The 16123-nt window shown below is 42.5% G+C and overlaps 1 protein-coding gene across 1 annotated transcript; it reads right to left on the bottom strand.

Annotated features, from left to right (window-relative positions):
- Positions 1-5774: 5774 nt before the first annotated feature.
- LOC117398596 (putative transcription factor Ovo-like 1) lies at positions 5775-14905 on the bottom strand. The gene is made up of 4 exons (XM_033997575.3): positions 14497-14905; positions 9744-9958; positions 8963-9149; positions 5775-7417 (listed from the first exon to the last, which is right to left on the bottom strand). Exons 1-4 carry the CDS (start codon positions 14594-14596, stop codon positions 7146-7148), a joined length of 774 nt encoding a protein of 257 aa, XP_033853466.3. The 5' UTR covers positions 14597-14905; the 3' UTR covers positions 5775-7145.
- Between the last annotated feature and the right edge of the window lie 1218 nt (positions 14906-16123).

Genomic DNA, 16123 nt, shown 5'->3' with positions numbered 1-16123 from the left:
CAGCATTTATTTAATTTAACAATATAATACGTGTTAAAAAAAGTTATCAGGTAATTGCGTGATAGGGATCATTTATAGGGGCTTTTTTTTTTTACACCCGTGTTGTTTGAGTGGATGCGCTGTAAGTAGGATACAGTCACTCTAATAAGCACATGTACTGCCCTGACTCACGAGTAAATCCTTTACCAGCTTTGGAAAAAACGGAACTGTGCGATCACATCTGTCCGTGCAGAATGTTTATGCTGTTCCGCGTTGTTAAATCAAATAAATGCTGTTTGTTTTAAAGCATATTTTTGGTCGTACCATTAATTTACTAAGAGTATCCAAACAACACGAAACTAGCATCATGTGACACTAGGATTGAAACCTCTCCGGGTTCGACCCGGACGGTCCGGGAATCTGTGTTCGGGTGGCAGGAATTAACAAACCCAGACGAGCTGATGTCCGGTTTTAAGTGAAACTCATAAGAAACACCAACCTGCCTTTAATATATATATATATATATATATATATATATATATATATATATATTTGCCATACCGTATAACGGGACATTTAGGAGTGGAATCTATTTAGGCTTTATTGGTGGTTTGGATTGGATCGTCAATAATATTTCCACCAATCAGAATGCGGCATACAGTCTGCAATCCCGCCCTCGAACAAACAAACTCTGAGGCAGTGTGAACTGCGCCTGCTCCTATGGTACAGTACCTGTAGGACTGTTCCTTTTTAGGTTAAGCAGATTTGTAGGGTTTTTTTTTTTGTTCGTTTATATACAGTAGCAGCCATTTGTTTACACCAGACTAGTTAGAAAGTTTGTCACAAAGATGAGTCTATTAACCCGTTTTAAATGTAAAGCGCTTTCATTTCAGCTTTGTTGTTCAAGTTTTCAAACGTGGCAATACTGTCCTGCAATTAGTTAATGATACTGTGATCACTCCACTGTGTTATGTTAGTGAACCAGAGCTAAGTTTTTAAAACTGAGAGTTAGCACATGCATGTCGTTAAAGTGCACTGCAGTTAGTAATCCTTTCCAAGTACTGATATCTTAAAATTGAAAGACGATAAATATAGTAAATCATTTTTCGAAGGACTTTGGCGCTCCCCAAGTTGCTGCAGTTACATTGCAGATGCTATAACTAGTTACTGTAAACGAGATACTGTTTTAGCAGACGCGTTTCATCAAGTAAACATGCATTTGAATATTTTTTAAATTTGAAAATAGAAATACAACACTGTGTGGCATTCTTCTTTGTGAGCGTATATTGTGATAAACGCCAGTTCAAAAAACCGTCAAAATCTACCAACGTATACAAATCCGCGAATCTTAATAGGAATGTGCTGTTTAGTGCTGATCTCTGCTGTGCCCCCAGTATTTGAATAATTATTATTATTTGTTTATTTAGTAGACGCCTTTATCCAAGGCGACTTACAGAGACTAGGGTGTGTGAACGATGCATCAGCTGCAGAGTCACTTACAACTACGTCTCACCCGAAAGACGGAGCACAAGGAGGTTAAGTGTCTTGCTTAGGGTCACGCAATAAGTCAGTGGTTGAGGTGGGATTTGAACCGGGGACCTTCTGGTTACAAGCCCATTTCTTTAACCACTGGACCACACAGCCTCTGCTATAATAATGTGAGATTTGCTATGAGAATTTGTAAAATAATTCTGACCGTCACAAACAGGTTTTTCAGGCAAGTCCAGTGACACTATGGAAAAATGATTTGTAAAAAAACAAACACAAACAAACAGGTAGACAGGATCGTCGCTTCAGAAATTGCCAAGAGGACAATACTGTGCAAACTGCATGATTATTGATTTGTACCGCCATCTGGTGGTATTGTGTGACACTACAACAGTAGACTGCAGTTTTGATAGGCTGACTGAGAAATATGTCCGGGTTTGGTCTGTGGAAAAGGTGGCAACCTTAGCCTTACATAATACCTATATTAAACCTAGTGGAACCAGCTATTGATTCAAGTTTGGTTTTTATTTTAAATTAATGTCTATATAGCCTACACAGTATCAATCAATAAAAGTTACCCTTTATAAGCAAAGAGAAATACATTTGGGGTCTTTTCCGTTTACTGGATGATTAAACGCACGCACGCACGCACGCACGCACGCTATATACATAGTTGCCCAACGTTTCGATAGGTTGTCCAGGGAGCATGTGTTTGAATCAAAACATTGGAGGTATTTATAGGTTTTTGACGGCATGGATAACGACTTGTTAGTGTTTATATTCAAATATATTATTTATTCTTGCATGATATACATTTAAACGAGCTGATGACACAAAACGTGCTCGAAAATTAGTCATACAATTGATATTACAGTTTAATCAGTCATTGCTGATAATTATTATTTATTTCTTAGCAGACGCCCTTATCCAGGGCGACTTACAATTGTTACAAGATATCATATTGTTTTTACATACAATTCCCCATTTATACAGTTGGGTTTTTACTGGAGCAATCTAGGTAAAGTACCTTGCTCAAGGGTACAGCAGCAGTGTCCCCCCCACCTCGGATTGAACCCACGACCCTCCGGTCAAGAGTCCAGGTCCCTAACCACTACTCCACACTGCTGTCCTAATATAAAGGGATTGCAATAAGACTCCCGTTGCAGAGCAGTTGGTCCAATGAGCTGGATTAACGACTCTAGCAAGTGCTGTAGTTGCTTTATAACACACAAGCTGTTGTTGATGTTTACATTTATTTAAAAAAAAGTAAGCCAGTTAGCGGGTCACGTTTTTTCTTATATTTTCTACACAGCTCAAGAATTTTTAAGGCTTAAGGCAAACTTGGTATTTAATGCGTTTAGCAGGGACTTGTCGGCACACGACCTTCTCGGGTGAAAAAACAACCCAGCTTTGTCGGAGAGTTATTTCTGGATTTTGAAGCGAGATCCTAACGCAGGTCCTGAGCTCTCAAAAACTTAACTAGACCCTTATTTGAACTGAACCATCATTTCCTTAATTAGAGCTTTTTTTTAAAAAAAAAAAAAAAATGACTTGTTTTCAGCTCATAAACAGTTGCAAAATTCACGTTAATTATAAAACGTTATAGCTAACTTGAAATCTGTTTTAAAAAAAAAAAAACAAAAAACTGAAAACAAGGGAAACGGGTATAATTAAGTAAATGATCGGATAAATTAAGGGTTTAGTTCAGTGATTGAGAGCTCAGTTGGAATGAAAACAAGCCGACACAGCAGAGGGGGCCCGGGACCGGGGGGTGGGGTGCCCTGTAACGGTATCGGCTAATTAATTAGACAGGTGTGTTGTGTTTTCGTCGAAACCGCGTCCTGTCTGCATTGAGAGAGTGGGTGTGTGTGTCTGTTTTGCCCGGGCTTGTCGGGTTCCGTGAGTCTAACCGTCTTTCAAGTTGAAAACAAGTCATAGCGCGGGATTGCATAACTGTTCTTAAAAATAAAATTTAAAAACCCCCCACAACAAACACATAAATAAATTAATACAATACGGAAGGCATCCAATATTCGAGACACAACCTAAAAGTTACCCCAGAAATTACTTTGTCTAATTTTGTAAACAATTCCGGATTCTACATAATTCAGAATTCTTTAAGGCCCCAGTTGTAGCATTCAAAAGAGAAGCTAATTTAGGTGAGATTTTCACAGTAAACATAAAATAATAATTGACAGAATAGGTTCTACAAATACTTGCACTAGTACGTGTGAAGTGTGTAAACACATGGACAAAAGTAATGTAATTAAACAGAACAACAACACATATCCACTAAAAACGAATGCCTACTGTAAAAACAGCAATGTTGTTTATGGAATAGCCTGTGAAAAATGTAATATAAAATAATTTAGAACCAGCTTTCATTAATTAGAGATAAGAAAATTAATGAACCAATAGTACAGCGCTGCACCAGTCAAGGACATGACGCACATGATGTAAAATCTGTAGTATTAGAACAGTTAAAATTAGACAATGCGACATATAGAAGAATAAAAGAAAGTAAATGGATAAATAGATTGAACACGATGATGCCGGCGGGACTCAACAGAAAATAATTAACTCTAATAAATACATAACATTTAAATAAATAAACAAACAAAATTAATTCAAAAGTTGTGCGTGCTGATCCTCAGAGCCAGCATTGCATGACAAATATAAGTTTATATAAAGTAATGTTAATTAGAATTAATACAGATTTAAAGATAGATGTAAAAACGACGTCACAATATATAGAACACCATGACATCATGCGAGAATAAGTCATGGATTTGAATATAAACAATAACGACACACAACAAACACCTATAAATACCTCCAATGTTTTTATTCAAACACATTCTCCATTGTGTAAGATATGTACAAATATATGTAATTCCTAGGCATTTTAAAATAAAGATAGTTGAAAAAATGTTTTAGTGTGCTGGAGGTGTAGTACCACTTAGTGCGGGATGATGGCGCTACAGCTTGCGTGAGTATTCTCAGCGCGATCCCGCTTTGCTGACGTCTTCAACACTTTGACCTTGCAAAAGGGGTCAAACCGTTACACTCCCCTTTAAATTGATTTAACAGTTGACGGGCCTGAATCAAATTCCTTGCCAATACCTTTTAACAATGAAAAATTGAAAAGAAATCAAGACTGCCGTGTGCCTTTGGACCGATTGCAGTGTTTTACCCACGTGGCACAGTGTAACAAAGCACGGTAAAGCAGAGGCAATCCTGGTGAAGCGGAGAGGTATGGCAAAGCTTATTAAAAAGCAAGGCAGACCAGGGTAAGCTATGGTAGATGCGTATTGTAACCATGGGAGGGGGGGGAAAGTGCTCTGTGGTAACGTTGTATAAGGGAGACCCTGTTTCCTAATGCACAGGCGAGTGTGTGCGTTGGAGCCGACAGCGATCCCGCTGTGAGTTTACTCTGTGCTTATTCTGGAAGAACTGGTTTGAAATCACGTGGGGAGGGAGGAGGAGGAGGAGGAGTTAACCCCTTTGAGTTCCAAAAGGCCGGTTATGTAAAATAATAAATATCCTCTTGATATTCTCTAGGCCACTTCATCTCCCTGCTGCTTTCCTCCCTCCCAGTCCCTCCTCAGCTCTAACCACTAGAGCCACACTGCTTCCCTCCCTCCCAGTCCCTCCTCAGCTCCACTAGAGCCACACTGCTTCCCTCCCTCCCAGTCCCTCCTCAGCTCTAACCACTAGAGCCACACTGCTTCCCTCCCTCCCAGTCCCTCCTCAGCTCTAACCACTAGAGCCACACTGCTTCCTTCCCTCCCAGTCCCTCCTCAGCTCCACTAGAGCCACACTGCCTCCCTCCCTCCCAGTCCATCCTCCGCTCCACTAGAGCCACACTGCCTCCCTCCCTCCCAGTCCATCCTCCGCTCCACTAGAGCCACACTGCCTCCCTCCCTCCCAGTCCATCCTCCGCTCCACTAGAGCCACACTGCTTCCCTCCCTCCCAGTCCCTCCTCCGCTCCACTAGAGCCACACTGCTTCCCTCCCTCCCAGTCCCTCCTCAGCTCCACTAGAGCCACACTGCTTCCCTCCCTCCCAGTCCCTCCTCAACTCCACTAGAGCCACACTGCTTCCCTCCCTCCCAGTCCCTCCTCAACTCCACTAGAGCCACACTGCTTCCCTCCCTCCCAGTCCCTCCTCAGCTCCACTAGAGCCACACTGCTTCCCTCCCTCCCAGTCCCTCCTCAACTCCACTAGAGCCACACTGCTTCCCTCCCTCCCAGCCCCCAACCTAAACATTTTGATCGTGACTCAAACCAAACCAACAAAAGTCACTCGATTTTATAAACCAAATTTGAGTTTATTAGAAGAAAAATAATAATATACATATACAAATATATAAATAGATATTCCATTAGACAATTCCCTCCCACACCTCAGAGAATCGATTCCTTTGCTTGTAAACAGATATCTGATCCTGAGAGAAAAAAAAAACCAGACCAGTAAAAATGTAAACCCCTTTTCTATAATCACCTCCGAGCAGCTCATTTCATCCACAGTGTATCGCGACACATGCAGACCGCACTTTCACCATCGCAGCATACACAAACGTACAAGGGAAGCGTTTCCTGTGGACACTGTGGCTGCCTTCAAGCCAGTGATTCACAAAACGTTCCTGTCTCTTCACACACCGGTAGGATTTGTCTTGTGAGACTTTAGCCGTGTGTGTAAGACAAAACCGTACAGTGTAAACTTGGTTTATATATATATATATATAAAATAAAGAGTTGTTTTTTCATTCATTGCCCCCTAATAAAAAAAGTTTCTAAAGAATTTCTGCCCCTTCGCCCTCAGAGCTTACAGCTTTTAAAAACAAAGGTAGGTCATTTTACAAAGAGCTCCGTGATTCATTTCATATAAAACCAACAAACGAAGAAAGAACGTCCCCTTTGGTAAACGTACAACGCCTCCCCCTCAACAACGAATACAACTTTGAATCTTATTTACAAAATCTACAAGCACGCGTTAAAACCAAACTCAATCTGATTACTGTGATTCTGGATTTCAGTGAATTCCTGGCAGGGTAGCTTGGATCACTGGAGAAACAGATCCTCCCAACTCTGCCTAACTTTCATTTTGCTGTTTTCATGGGATTGGAAAACCGCACTAGTTTTCAAGCAGGGGGTGTCCTGTCAATCCCGGTCCTGGAGGTCCATAACTCCACTCCAGGTTTTGCTGGTAAAATGAGACAATGAACTACTTCAGGGTCTGGATGGAGGTTTCATTGAATGTAACCATTTAGAACAGGGTTGGAGCAAAGACCAGGAGTGGAGTTACCAATTTTGACCAATAAGATAATAAGCGCCTGTTTGAAAAAAAAAAAAAAAAAAACGTGTAGTGTATGAGCCTTCACAGCCACCGTAGTGGAAGTAATCAACAACATTATTGAGTCATTTAGCAGACGCTTTTATCCAAAGCGACTTACAGAGACTAGGGGGGGTGAACTATGCTTCATCAACAGCTGCTGCTGCTGCAGAGTCACTTCCAATAGGAGCTCGTTTGTTTGACGTCTCATCCGAAGGACGGAGCACAAGGAGGTGAAGTGACTTGCTCAGGGTCACACACACACACACACACACACACACACACACACACACGCACACACGCACAGCTTTAAAGGCTCGAAGCTGGGCCCTGGTGGTGACCCCTCACGGGCCCTCCTCGCACAGCCCGGCTGTGAGTTTCCGTGGATTTTTGCGCTGGAGGAGGTGGGACTGGGGGTGCCTCTCTCGGAGGTGGGTGAGCTGTGACTCCTGGCTGTCCGCGGTGTAGCCGCACTCCTCGCACACGTACAGTTTGTTGCGACGCTCCTTGTAAGCGTACAGCTGCATGACAGCGTGGATCTTCTTCATGTGGGACTCCAGGGAGCAGCGCTGGGTGAAGGCCTTCTCACACAGGCTGCACTTGTAGGGGCGCACGCCTGGGGGGGGAGCAGGGAACAGCATTGAGAATACAGGGGGGAGCATGGATCAGCATTGAGGATACAGGTGGGGCATGGATTGGCATTGAGGATACAGGGGGGAGCATGGATCAGCATTGAGGATACAGGGGGGAGCATGGATCAGCATTGAGGATACAGTGGGGGGAGCATGGATCAGCATTGAGAATACAGGGGGGGAGCATGGATCAGCATTGAGAATACAGGGGGGGAGCATGGATCAGCATTGAGGATACAGGGGGGGAGCATGGATCAGCATTGAGAATACAGGGGGGGAGCATGGATCAGCATTGAGAATACAGGGGGGGAGCATGGATCAGCATTGAGGATACAGGGGGGAGCATGGATCAGCATTGAGGATACAGGGGGGAGCATGGATCAGCATTGAGAATACAGGGGGGGAGCATGGATCAGCCTTGAGAATACAGGGGGGGGGAGCATGGATCAGCATTGAGAATACAGGGGGGGAGCATGGATCAGCATTGAGGATACAGGGGGGAGCATGGATCAGCATTGAGGATACAGGGGGGAGCATGGATCAGCATTGAGGATACAGGGGGGAGCATGGATCAGCATTGAGGATACAGGGGGGAGCATGGATCAGCATTGAGGATACAGGGGGGAGCATGGATCAGCATTGAGGATACAGGGGGGGAGCATGGATCAGCATTGAGGATACAGGGGGGAGCATGGATCAGCATTGAGAATACAGGGGGGGAGCATGGATCAGCATTGAGGATACAGGGGGAGCATGGATCAGCATTGAGAATACAGGGGGAGCATGGATCAGCATTGAGGATACAAGGGGGGAGCATGGATCAGCATTGAGGATACAGGGGGAGCATGGATCAGCATTGAGGATACAAGGGGGGAGCATGGATCAGCATTGAGGATACAGGGGGAGCATGGATCAGCATTGAGGATACAGGGGGGGAGCATGGATCAGCATTGAGAATACAGGGGGGGAGCATGGATCAGCATTGAGGATACAGGGGGGGAGCATGGATCAGCATTGAGAATACAGGGGGGGAGCATGGATCAGCATTGAGGATACAGGGGGGGAGCATGGATCAGCATTGAGGATACAGGGGGGGAGCATGGATCAGCATTGAGGATACAGGGGGGAGCATGGATCAGCATTGAGAATACAGGGGGGAGCATGGATCAGCATTGAGGATACAGGGGGGGGAGCATGGATCAGCATTGAGAATACAGGGGGAGCATGGATCAGCATTGAGGATACAGGTTAGTCTCTAACTGGTCTCTAACTGGCCTCTAAGTGATCTCTAACTAGTCTCATAACTGGTTTCTAACTGGCCTCATAACTGGTCTCATAACTGGTTTCTAATTGGTCTCTAACTGGCCTCTAACTGGTCTCATAACTGGCCTCTAAGTGATGTCTAACTGGTCTCATACATAACTGGTTTCTAACTGGCCTCTAACTGGTTTCTAACTGGCCTCTAATTGGTCTCACAACTGGCCTCTAAGTGCTCTCTGACTGTCCTCTCAGTGCTGCGGAGCCCTCACCTGTGTGCGTGCGGACGTGCCTCTTCAGGTCGAAGGTATCGTTGAAGCCCTTCCCGCAGAACGTGCACAGGTGCCTCTTCATGTTGTTGTGACACTTCATGTGTCGGTTCAGCATGCGCTGGAACTGGAAGCTCTTCTCACACACCTGACAGGCAAAGGCGTCCTTGGGCAGCTCTCCGGTGGTCACCTGCAAACAGAGAGAGAACGTCAGGACTGCATTCCAACACCCTCGTTTTTAATTGCAGGGTAATAAGATTCTTTTGCAATGATTTGTACTTTGCACCTTGTCCTGAAACATTCAATGTGATATCTTGTAACAGTTGTAAGTCGCCCTGGATAAGGGCGTCTACTAATAAATAAATAAATAAATAAATAAATAAATAATAATAATTAGTGTTTTTTTTGGAGTTTTCTTTTTCTTTCTCTCCAGAGATCAAGTCTGTTTCTATCTGCTTTCGTCTCTGTGCATTAAGACTTAAGATGAGGGAAGATCTTTACAAAGAGCATTTAGCAGTTTTTATCGTGGTTATATGATGCATTTCCCATGGTTTGCAATTGCTTGCCATGTTTTTTTTTAAATATGCAGGGATGGAAATAAGACTCCCATTGCATAGCGGTCTGATCCATTCCTGGTTTTGCTAGGAGTTTAATAAGACACACCAGAGCTTGGTACACGGTGGCTAATCAAACTCGAAGTAAAACCTATGAATTCATTTCATGCCTGAATGTGTAGCAGGTATGTGAACCCCCCCAAAAAAAACACAGTTTTAAAATCCCGCACCTTGATTTTAGACCGGACGTAGGTGCTGTCCTTCTTGGTGGGCAGTTCGTCGTTGACCTCTGAACTTTGACCCGCCCCCTTGGCGTTGCAGGAAGGCAGCTCGGCTCGGTACCCAGAATCCCGAGCGGCGCTGGGGGGCCGCGTGGAGAGACACAGGGCAGCTTCGGCAGGACTGGCCTCCGTCTCAATTGCATAGTGAGAGAAACCCAAAGACACTGAGAAAGAGACACACAGAGCAGTTAGACACCAGAGTATATATATATATATATATAGCTCTTTACTGAACCTCAGACAGGTTTACTAAAAGAAGACACACCTGAACTTATTATTATTATTATTTATTTCTTAGCAGACGCCCTTATCCAGGGTGACTTACAATTGTTACAAGATATCACATTATTTTTACATACAATTCCCCATTTATACAGTTGGGTTTTTACTGGAGCAATCTAGGTAAAGTTCCTTGCTCAAGGGTACAGCAGCAGTGTCCCCCACCTGGGATTGAACCCACGACCCTCCGGTCAAGAGTCCAGGTCCCTAACCACTACTCCACACTGCTGCTGTTACCCATACACTGTGGCTAATCAAGCTGGTAGCAGTAAAACCTGGAATGGGTGAAACTGCTATGCAACAGGAGTCTTATTCCCATCCCTGATATCTAAGGGTTTGGTTTGACCAAACTAGACTAGGATATTTTTTTTCTGTGATAATTCCAGGATGGCCTGATGATTCACTGGCACTGTCCAAACTCCCCCTCAGCAGATTATCAGCGCTGGTGGGATTGAATTAGGGATCCAAGATGGGGCGTTCCTGAAAGCAGCTAGACGAGCAGAAAACTAGGCGAGGCTGTGTTGGTATAGGGGCAGCGCTGAGCTGCAGAGACTGGGAGGGAGGGAGGAAGGGAGGCTGGCAGGGAGGCAGGGAGTTTTGTGTAGCTGGTAAACTTTAGCTCCTCCCCACCCTCCCCTTTTGAAATCTGTGTTGAACTTTTTTTTTCCCCATTGTTGACGCAGTGACGTGTTCATTTTTCTGTGAATATGGAGCCCGCCCTGTCAGGCAGGTTTGTCCTGCTTGGGGGGGGGCGGGGGCGGGGGACTTGTTAACCCTTTGTGTGCCGACACGCTGTTTTTTACGGTACATAATATTCAGCAAAAAGCATAAACACTGACAACGTTGTCAGAGTGAAAATACAACAATTTGAACATTAACATTAACACCTCTCTTCCATGCTTGAGCTATACTTTAATACACTTTGCTATGCTTTTACTATGGAGAAAACTTTTCAAAGGGCTTGGGTGGTTTTTTAAAAAAAAAGTTCAGAATATTAATAAACTGTGATAAATACATCGCTGTTGCTGTTCTGTGCAGTTAGCATTAACCCTCGCTTTAAAACATCTATAGATTCCTTAATAGTTTTATAAAACAGATATATTTTCATGAAACATTTGCAGCATGTCAGAGTTCTGTAATGCATCTGAAGACTGTTGTCCAAGTTTGTTTTAAAAAAAATCAAAAAAACATTCAGGTTGGTATTGAAACAGATGCATAAAGCCTGTATTGAAAGTGCTGTGCTGCAGGTTTGAGGAGCTCAGTGGTTAGAGAACTGGGCTGCAGTGTGGAAGGCAGCGGGTTTGAGGAGCTCAGTGGTTAGAGAGCTGGGCTGCAGTGTGGAAGGCAGCGGGTTTGAGGAGCTCAGTGGTTAGAGAACTGGGCTGCAGTGTGGAAGGCAGCGGGTTTGAGGAGCTCAGTGGTTAGGGTGCTGGGCTGCAGTGTGGAAGGCAGCGGGTTTGAGGAGCTCAGTGGTTAGAGAACTGAGCTGCAGTGTGGAAGGCAGCGGGTTTGAGGAGCTCAGTGGTTAGAGAGCTGGGCTGCAGTGTGGAAGGCAGTGGGTTTGAGGAGCTCAGTGGTTAGAGAGCTGGGCTGCAGTGTGGAAGGCAGCGGGTTTGAGGAGCTCAGTGGTTAGAGTGCTGGGCTGCAGTGTGGAAGGCAGCGGGTTTGAGGAGCTCAGTGGTTAGAGTGCTGGGCTGCAGTGTGGAAGGCAGCGGGTTTTCAGTGGGGTATATTGGGCTGTATTAGACCAACCAATCAGAGTGCAGGGTTTACGTGACATCACAACGCTCCTTTTGCAGACAGTGACCATTAAGTTTTGCAGTGAGTGCAGATTATAGAAATAGCTGATTGAACGTGCTTGTTGCTAAGCGTGCAGCGTTGAGGGCTGTGTGGGACGATGGAAACGGCACCAGCTAACCTATACTTTACTCTGTGTAAAGAACACCCAGCTACACGCTGAACAGAGGACGCCTCAGCAAACAGCAAGCTCCACGGCCAGCTCTAGGCTTGCACAATGCTTGGGGTTTTTATGTCATTATTTTCCGTTGCTAACAGAAAGAAAATAGGTGGCTATTGTCATTCTGATAAAAGAAATAAAACAGGACAGGCAGACACATGCATATATTTACACACACACACACACACACACTGATTTATAATGTTAGAGGATTTTGCATTGACTCCCACATAGTGTTGATTTCCTATTGTAATGGAAGTTACAGGGCTAAAGGAAAAGGCTTTGATTTCTTATAGCTATTTTTTAATGTTCCACACCTAAGTTCAAACATTGCAGAACACTGCCTATGTAAAAGGTAAGGTCAGATATACCTGCGTACATACACTGAGACACGCACACACACACACACACACACACACACACACACACACACACACACACACACACACTCACACACACAGTTTCCCAGCCGGTGTGCTGTTCAGGAACGTTTCGTGACACGCTCTGCTGTTTGGGCACCAGATGAGAAAACTATTTAATATTGTTCTGCGAATGTCATTAACATGGTAATAGATTGCAACCACAACTGCACTTGAGTACATCTGAAGAGAGACTCGCTGATCCAGTGGTTAAAGAAAAGGGGTCTTGATACCAGGAGGTTCAAATCCCAGCTCAGCCACTGACTCCCAGTGTGTGTGTGTGTGTGTGTGTGTGTGTGTGTGTGTGTGACCCTGAGCAAGTCGCTTCACCTCCTTGTGCTCCGTCCTTCGGATGAGATGTAAAACAAACAAGCTCCTATTGGAAGAGACTCTGCAGCAGCAGCAGCAGTTGTTGATGAAGCAGAGTTCACCCCCCCTAGTCTCTGTAAGTCGCTTTGGATAAAAGCATCTTCTAAATGCCTAATATTATTATTATTATTATTATTATTATTATTATTATTATTATTATTTATTTCTTAGCAGACGCCCTTATCCAGGGCGACTTACAATTGTTACAAGATATCACATTATACATTATTTCACATTATACAGATATCACATTATTTTACATACAATTACCCATTTATACAGTTGGGTTTTTACTGGAGCAATCTAGGTAAAGTACCTTGCTCAAGGGTACAGCAGCAGTGTCCCCCCACCTGGGATTGAACCCACGACCCTCCAGTCAAGAGTCCAGAGCCCTAACCACTACTCCACACTGCTGCCCTAATAATAATAATAATAATAATAATAATAATAATAATAATAATAATAATATGAATTTATCACACTGATATTGATATCTGAATATGTTTTTATTAATGCATGATTATTATTATTATTATTATTATTATTATTATTAATATTAATAATAATAATAATAATAATAATAATAATAATAATAATAATAATGTACATTTTCTCTTACAATTTGATTTTTTTGTACCTGTATTACAAGCCGCAACACAAACACACAGTCAAACCCATAACTAAACACACGTACCTGTATAAATAATTCAACCTGATAAAGGAGTCGTAAATACGTGTGCATCTTGTAAACGAGGTTAAACACCTGTTAAGTTGTTGTTGTTGTTTTTCAAGTCAGTTTGCATTAGGTGTGCCAAGCGAGGGAGCTTTTAAAACGGAATTAACAGGAACAGTTCCCGGACAATACCCGATTCTAATCGCTGATAGAGGACTGTCAATAAATAACATTGTCGTGGGACTGAATCACCATTGTGTGTGTGTGTGAGCCGAGCTATCGACTAACAGAACCTGCGTGAATGTTTGCTAAAGGCGGTATCTGGCTCAGGAGAGTCCGTTATTTTGCCAGCGTAGGTAGTTTGATGTAAACATTAACCAGCAATTTTACAGTCCAAACCCCGGGTACGATAAAACCAAGAACGAAAACAGGATTTTACCACGCTATTAGACGTGGTTTTTTTGCATTCGAGTTTTTTTTTTGATAAAGGCGGACTCAAAGACTTGTCGTGAAGGGAATAAATCTAAATAATTTAGCATTACAGTTTGTGTATCAGCCGCATTGATACGCTATTTGCTATTAGTTTCAACATTTGACCTTTAAAAACAAAAGTAAATGAGTATTTTAGCTAAATAGCGATACTAACCATGCAAACATTTATTTATTTATGTTTTTTTTAATTGTATGTCGCTTGGATGAATAACCAAACAGTCTAAATACTTAATTATGAAGAAAAAAACAACGTATTTAAATATCAGAATACTTAGAATCTACGTCATACGTCGCTAACTTTAGTTAAAATATAGGTGGACGATTATAATCTACCTGTTGAAAAAAAAAAAAGACACAGTCGAGTTACTTTTCCCTTTAAAACTCAATTTAGCGTTAAGTTTGAATAAACCGTTTCCCAGTGTGCTCCATTCATAAGGAAACGACTACCCGGGTCTGAAGGTCGAAACAGGAGATTAAAACGTTTTTATAAGTAAATAATAACGAAGCACTTACCTGGTATATAAATCTCTCCTCGTTGTTCATCGGGTAGGTCGCTCCAGTTTCTTGTCCCGGCAGAAACCCATTGTTTTTTAACGAGGAAAGCTCTTGGCATTGTGCAAAGGTAACGTTTTTTTCTTCTCCCTAGTCCACACCTTACGGTTCTCAGGTATCTGAGGCGAGACTCGAACCAACCTGACTTGTGAGAGGGGAGGGGTGAGCGAGAAAACTTTCTTTCGTTTCTCTAACTTTACAACTTTTTTTTAAAAAAAAAAGCACACGGTTACCGAACCAGGGCGAAGCCTCTTGCTTTCCTTTTGCGGTCAATTAATCTAACCACCCCAACTCCCTTGCTTTAACGGAGTTTCTTAGCGGAGGGAAAAAAGAGTTTCTAATGAGGCGCTCCGGGATCCTGCTACTGATAGAAATTAAAAAAAGCAGGAAAAGGGCGGAGTGCGCATGCGTGGAGAAATAACGGTGACAACCACCTATTTGATTACCTGTTGGACCGGTTTTCATTCCGCTCGGAGGTGGTAGCGACTCAAAAAAAAAAGAGGAGTTCTTAGAAAAGAAATAAAACAACAACAGATAACTAAACCGGCAACTAACCGGTTAGGTTTCTCTCTCCAAGTTTCTGTGGCATTTTTTTTTCCCGTTTTTACTGGTTTATTTAATACCTGTTGCTGGGTTGTACCCTCAGAGTTAGCCTAAAGTCAGCCCGCCACAAACAGCAAAACGGATTGTGTAAATTGAGATGGCGTTTAGATTTTGGAAAAGACCGGGTTAGCAAAAAAAAAAAAAATCACAATAGCTTATTCTTAGATAGATAGTACACGAACAAGGAAGAAAAATACAATTCATATAAATAAAAACAAAATTATTAATAATAATTTATTTAGCAGACGCCTTTATCCAAGGCGACTTACAGAGACTAGGGTGTGTGAACTATGCATCAGCTGCAGAGTCACTTACAACAACGTCTTACTCGAAAGACGGAGCACAAGGAGGTGAAGTGACTTGCTCGGGGTCACACAATGAGTCAGTGGCTGAGGTGGGATTTGAACCGGGGACCTCCTGGTTACAAGCCCCTTTCTTTAACCACTGGACCACACAGCCTAATAATAATAATAATAATAATAATAATAATAATAATAATAATAATAATAATAATAATAATAATAATAATAATAATAATAATAATAATAATAATAATAATAATAATAATAATAATAATAATAATAATAATAATAATAATAATAATAATAATAATATAATCTTAATATTAAGACTCACCTCTTCAAACAGCACCTGTAGAACTCCTCTGTTTGTATCCTGGGACACTATCACCCTTCATGTAAATGTGCTTTATTTTGCTCTTATCAGCCCCTATTTTACTGCATTTAATCCTGTACTTCAGAATACTGTAATCTGCCAAGTGTTTAACCTGTAGTACTTTGTATTTAATCACATCCTGATGTAACTATCACTATTACCTGCTGTATTATTGAATTGTGGTTTGTCAAACTTGTACTTTACTTGAACAAAAGTTATTGTATTTCTTGCTCTTATTGTATTACTTGTATTGTAACACTTGAAATGTTTTTGCTTACGATTGTAAGTCGCCCTGGATAAGGGCGTCTGC

This window comes from Acipenser ruthenus, chromosome 43 (assembly GCF_902713425.1).
Source record: "Acipenser ruthenus chromosome 43, fAciRut3.2 maternal haplotype, whole genome shotgun sequence".
NCBI lineage: Eukaryota > Metazoa > Chordata > Actinopteri > Acipenseriformes > Acipenseridae > Acipenser > Acipenser ruthenus.
Note: the sequence above shows the minus strand (reverse complement) of the source record. Positions and strands in the feature narration are given on the sequence as shown.